This window comes from Dasypus novemcinctus, chromosome 4, assembly GCF_030445035.2.
Source record: "Dasypus novemcinctus isolate mDasNov1 chromosome 4, mDasNov1.1.hap2, whole genome shotgun sequence".
NCBI classification, from domain to species: Eukaryota; Metazoa; Chordata; class Mammalia; order Cingulata; family Dasypodidae; genus Dasypus; species Dasypus novemcinctus.
In genome coordinates, this window is record NC_080676.1 from 34,451,435 (window position 1) to 34,457,951 (window position 6,517).

At 38.8% G+C, this 6,517-nt stretch overlaps 1 protein-coding gene across 1 annotated transcript; it reads left to right on the forward strand.

The window, feature by feature from the left end:
* The first annotated feature begins 3,910 nt into the window (after nt 1-3,910).
* On the forward strand, nt 3,911-6,076 carry LOC105744737 (endogenous retrovirus group K member 8 Gag polyprotein-like). Its single transcript, XM_012519795.2, has one exon. It carries the CDS (start codon nt 3,911-3,913, stop codon nt 6,074-6,076), a length of 2,166 nt encoding a protein of 721 aa, XP_012375249.2.
* The last annotated feature ends 441 nt before the right edge of the window (nt 6,077-6,517 follow it).

A 6,517-nucleotide genomic window follows, 5' to 3' on the forward strand; every position in this document is an offset into this window, starting at 1 on the left:
CTGAGAAGGGGTCCATGGTTTGCACCATTGGCAAAGGAGCTGTTGAACAAAAATGTTTAAGAAGTCCTGAGTTACAGAGTATTCTTTGAAGAGTATCTTCATGGTCCATGAAAGGCACATATTGGCTTTGGTGCCTTTGATAGTGGCTCCACACTTTAGCAATCCATTTCTAATTGGTACATCTACTTGAAAACTAATAGTTATGCAATTAAAGGAAAATGTTTGTTAACAATGAAATTACATTAATCATTTGACTGGAGTATGGAAATAAAAACAATTTTTATATTTTTTTAAATTTATGCCCTATGCATCTATGTTTATCCTCTGAAGTTCAGTTTATTTGAATCTCACCTAAAGATTCTTTCTAGTCACTAAATCTTAGCTCAGAGCTCTTCCTTGGGGCACATTTGAGCAAGATTTCTCTGTCTTGGAATATTTTCTTGCCGCAAGACTACATCTCAAATGAATAGCTTTACAACTAAAAGAAAATCACTGTTGAGATGGACATAGGATATCTGAATTTATTGTCGACCACAAAAAGAAGCCAAAACATTGTAATAGCTACACATTTTAACAACACATCTGCTAAAGCACAGATTTCAGAAAGTACATGATCTGAGTCTAAAGAGAAATGGGTCTTATTTAATCTTCCGCTTAATTACAATATAATAAATAATTAATTTTGTGCTCAGAGGGCTTGTAACTTCTCTCCTTAGCACCACAATTCTGCCCTTTCCACATTTCAGTGCTGATTTGCAACATCTCACATCCAGATACAAATTTCTTCATTAGCTATAACTTTTGGTTGTGTGTGATTAAAGCACAACACAGAATACTTTAAGCAAAATGAAAACAAGTGCATTGGCTCACAATAGAGGAAAACAAAACTCAGACATGGTCATGTGTGCATCTGGGACTTTGGACTAGACGTAGTAATGAACTAAAATATCTAGGTTCTCATTTTCTCCTGCCTTTATTCACTGCTGGTTAGACTAATTCTATATCACATACATTGAACTTTCCCACATGGATTCAAATCAATGATGATCATTTTACAGCAATAATTGATACTGGTTTCAGTCTTTATGAATGAAATCCAAATGTTACTAAGAACCTGACTGGTATAGCTTAAGTCAAATGACATATAACCAAACCTCTGCATTCAGAGAAATGAGGTTCTGGGAATTCCCTAGTATGGGCTGATTATTACCTGTTGGTATAATAAGTTGAAACAGGGTACAGAACCATATTGTACTAATATAACAGAGCCTGCATTAAAATGTGAATAGAGAGACTGGCTATTCTAAGGAAAGTGGTACTGATCAGACAATTCTAGGTGTCCTTAACAATTGGTCAATGGCACAGTTTTCCACTTAAATTTTCTCATCTGTGCATTTTATGCTTCTTAACACAACAGTTTTGGTTCTAAAACATGGCTCATAAAACATTATTTGTGTTGTAAATCAAAATCTAAAATACTGTATCTAAAAATTTTAAAAAATATTTACTTAATGTAGCAGTGTAGTTTTAGATAGGCTTTCTTGTGTGCATAGGTACATGTATTTATGAGTATATGTGTGTGGTGTGTGTGTATATTTATATAATATGTACTTCACTACAGCCATGGAATTGCTACCATTTTATGATATCTACAAACAGAGTAAATGAGGATAGCAAAGCATAATGTAATTGAAAGTTCAGGTATTTGAGACAACCAATCTGGATTTTTATATCAGATTTCCTTTACTTTGAAAAAATGTACAATTCTGAACATGTGGATTCTTCTCTCTAATTTGAATTTCTCTACTTCACAACTTGGTGGACATGGCTTATATGGCTGCTATGAGAATGAGCCTTAATATACAATATATAACTGAGTAGAGGCAAGATTTCTTTCCCAGAATTATCCCAATGAAAAATCCTAATAAAGTGTCATATATGCATACATATGTACTTTTATTATATAGAAATAGTCTCAATCCATGCTAATTTTGATAACTGGTTTATATATCATTTTGAATAGAATTTTTAAAAATTACTTTTCAAAGCAGTAAATTAAATAGATTGTAGATATCATGGTTGTATATGAATAAGAGGAATAGAAATAAACAATGAAAACTAAACTGTACCCTTACATTTGTAGTTTGGAATAAAATTCATGATAAAAATATAAAATATGAGTTTGTAGAATAGCAAATCTTAAGGAATATAGAAATAGGTGAGAAAAACTATTAATATTTTATAAATCTAATGCTGATGAATATAATCAATGAAAAATATGTGTGAAGATGTTGGTTCTTTTTTTTCATGAAATGTGACAAAAGGAAAATAATATTTCCAAATTAATATGCAGAGTGATTTAAAGATATATAAAAGTTTTATTATATAAAGACAATAATAGATATTTGTATCCTCATGCATGAATATTTTTATATTCATACTGAATCAATAGCACTTGCTTTGGATCTTTTCAAAAAGAAATGATGAGGAAATTAGGAAGTAGAAGATACATTATATTTTAGCATAATCCATGCTTTTTTCATGTTATTGTATTATCTTCATGTGACAGCATTTTGTAAAGGAAAAGTGTTAAAATGAACTATTTTTTTCATTTTATTTTGTAATTCCAAATTTTTATTTTTGGCATTGATTTAGAACAAGAATCACTTCAGTAGCCTGCAGTAGCCAGTTCAAATATTACCTTTGCATTAGCTTCCCTACCTCTTACAGCTGATTTAAATCATTCTTTCCCTCAGTGAGCACATTGGTTAGCTATTTCAATTTATTGGATATTGTATTATTATGTGACATCCACTTATCTTTTTTCATGTAGTAGAGAGTACTGCAGAAAATTTTTGGAAATAGAGAGTAATTCATTTAAAATATTTTGTTTCCTTGAGCAAAGCCATCCCTGCCTTGATCCAATGCCAAACACCATGGCTTTTCCAGGATAGATGCTTAATAATATTTGCTAAATGCTGAACAAATAAATATTCCCACTTGGGAAAATGTGCCTGGTATTCTGATACTTTCTTTTTATGATTCATTTTTTTCTTCTGTTTTCCTAAAAGCCTCTATGTGCATCTTCACTAGACATCAAAAGCCCAAGGGAAATGGCAGATTGGGTATTCTTTTGAAACCGTAGTCATACACTCATAAAAACTTGGTTAAAATGCGATAATGTGATGTATTAACAGAGAGCTCAAAAAGAGTTCTTCTGTGTTATTTGCTATAAAATCTTTCCTTTTCCTGGACTTCAGCAAGAAGTCAATTTCCAAAAAGTTTTTATAAATGGATAGGTGTAGGGAGCCACCCGCTGTGAAGCCTATTCTCAGCCCTTCACAACATGGCAGAATTCACAAATCTACTCTGTCATTTCCTTGTTCTTCTTCCTCCCTGCTCCTTTGTTCTTGGTTTCCTGCCACTGCCCAGGCGAATACAGCAATGCGCAGGTGCAAGGCGCGAAACTCTGCATACCAGACAAAAGCTTTCAACCAATCCCCTCCTTGGGCGTCTGCCACCCGTGAAACCAGCCTATCACTCCTGAGCACGCCCCCTTTTTTCTCTATATATATTCCCGTGTTTTACCTCCAATAAATGCAGCTTGATCAGAATACTGTCTTGCTGTCATTCTTCGTGTCTCTCTTGTCCCATACCATTCTATTCTCACAGGTCCTGGAGTCTCCGTTGATCGTCCCGCAGACCGGGACATTTTTGGTGCCCAACATGGGGCCGAGACCTCTGAGGGATAGAACGCCGCACTAAAGAAGAGAGCTCTCTCACTCACCGCACCCGGGATCACCACGAGGGACTCGCTCGTGAGACAGATCCGTTGAGGAATCACCCAGTGTAGGCAAAAGGAAGAAAGAAAAGAAAAAAGAAAAGTGAAAAGGTAGGCCCCCTCCCCATCATGGGACAAGGAACATCCCAGCATAGTTTGTATATGAAACAATTAAAAGAGGCACTCAAGGCACGAGGAACTAGAGTTAAGAAAAAGGATCTCACACGTTTTTTTGAATTTTTGTTAAAAACCTGCCCGTGGTTCCCCAGAGAATGTACCATAGATGATAAATGTTGGACAAGAGTTGGAGACTGTTTACAAGACTACTATAAAACTTTTGGACCAGAAAAGGTCCCAGTTACTGCCTTTTCTTATTGGAATCTTATTTCTGAAACCCTAAAAGTTCATTTTTCCGCTTCAGACATTCAGGAACTTTGCAAAAAGGGAGAGGAAGCTTTGAAAGAGCACTCACGCTCCACTTCAGCATGCAGCTCAGTAATTATCGATATGCCTGCTGAAAGCCCCCCTGATAAAAACTCCACTGAAAGTAGGCCAAATACCCCAATCAGTCAAGCTAGCATGCCACCCGATCAAATTGAAATTGAACCAGAGATAAAAATCCTTCCCCCTTTTGAAAATCTAGAAACTAAACCAAAGGCTAAAATCCCTTCCAGGTCCAAAATAAATTCCCTTCCCCCATTTCGGCCACCCCCTTATAACCCTGAATTCCCCAATCCATATTCTCAGTACTATCCAGCTGCATCCCTGCCTCAAGTCTATGCCTTAGAAAGGATGACAAAAAATCTCCGGCTACACGCCAATCGTTTTAAAGAAACCATTGACCAAGAGCGCCAGCTGGCCGCCGGTTTACTTGCCGAGCTCCAGTCAGTAACTCAAACCATTGCTGCCCTGGCACTCCCAGAAAATGCCCACTTACCCCGTTCCCATTTTGCTCATCATACTTATGCCTTCCCGGTCACACGTAGTCGGGACAGAAGCCTTGCCGCTACCTCCCAAGATGGCGCCGCTACCTCCCAAGATGGTGCTGCCAGCTCTCAAAATGGCACTGCCAATTCCCAAGATGGCGCCGCTAACTCCCAAAATGGCGCTAACTCCCAAAATAGCGAAAGTGAAGAAGACCCCCCCTGCTCTGACGAGGGAGAAAAAGAGGAAGTTAGTACTACACGGAGAGAACGAGAGGAAGGTTGTACTACCACAACAGCTAAATATAAGACACTTAGTTTAAAATATTTAGAAAAATTAAAAAAGGCCGTGAATGATTATGGTGCCACCGCCCCCTTCACGCTTACCTTATTGGAAAGTCTCAGTGAGAAAAAACTCATTCCCAACGATTGGTTTCAATTAGCCAGAGCTGCCTTGTCCAGCGGCGATTTCCTGTTGTGGAAATCTGATTATGAAGAGCACTGTAAAAAATATGCCACCTGTAATGCCCGTAAAACCACCTCTAAAAAATGGACATTAAACAAATTTTTAGGTCAAAGCCCCTACCACCAAAATGACAAACAAGCTCAATTCCCCCGCGGCCTTATAGCACAAATACAAACAGCTGCGCTTAGAGCATGGAAGAAACTTCCACAAAAGGGTGCTGCCACTGCCTCTCTTGCTAAATTAAGGCAAGGACCCGATGAAACATATACCGATTTCCTCAGCCGCCTACAAAATATGGCTGAGCATTTATTTGGGGCCAGCGAGAGTGATAGTGATTTTATTAAACACCTGGCTTTTGAAAATGCCAATGATGCCTGTCAAGCTGTAATCCGCCCTTTTTGCAATACCGATCTTAATAATTACATAAAACTTTGTTCTGGCATTGGACCCACTCAAACTCTAGGAATAGCCATTGGCGCTGCCCTCCAAAATTTTGCAGCACAAACTAAGCCTCCAACATGCTTTAACTGTAAACAACCTGGCCATTTTTCAAAAAATTGTCCCGTACCAAAAGTCAATTCCTCCTTATCCATCTCTAAGAACTCTTCATTGTCATCCTCTATTTGCCCTCGTTGCAAAAAGGGATTTCATTGGGCATCCGATTGTCATTCCCGCACAGATATTAATGGCCAACTCCTTAAGCCTAAGCCCCAGGGAAAAGTGCAATGGGGCAGGCCCCAGGCCCCAACCAGGACAAACCCAGGGGCAATACGGTTTGTTCAACCTTCCCCAGTCGCAGTCCCTGCGCTCCCAACCATAAACCATGCTGCTGTATCTCAGACCTATGGAGGGCCACAGCAGGGAGCGCAGGAATGGACCTCTGTACTGCCTCCAAATCAATATTAACCCCAGAAACCAGCCCTCTCCTCATACCTACAGGAGTCTATGGGCCCCTGCCCCCAAATACCTTTGGTCTCATTTTAGGAAGAGCTAGTGTCACCCTACGCGGAGTCCAAATTATCCCAGGTGTGCTAGATAATGACTTTAGAGGTGAAGTACAAGTAATTGCAACCACCTCAAACAATATTATCCCTATTCCCTCTGGTGCTCGAATAGCACAACTTATAATACTCCCCATCCAACATGTTAACTCAAACTTTAAAAAACTCCAGCGCCCCACAGAGGGCCCTGGATCCTCCGACATTTTTTGGGCACAACCAATATCCCACAATCGACCCACATTAAAACTGAATCTTAATGGCAAGCTATTTGAAGGGATCTTAGACACAGGGGCCGACTCCACAGTTATATCTTCAAACCACTGGCCAAAATCCTGGCCCCTCACAG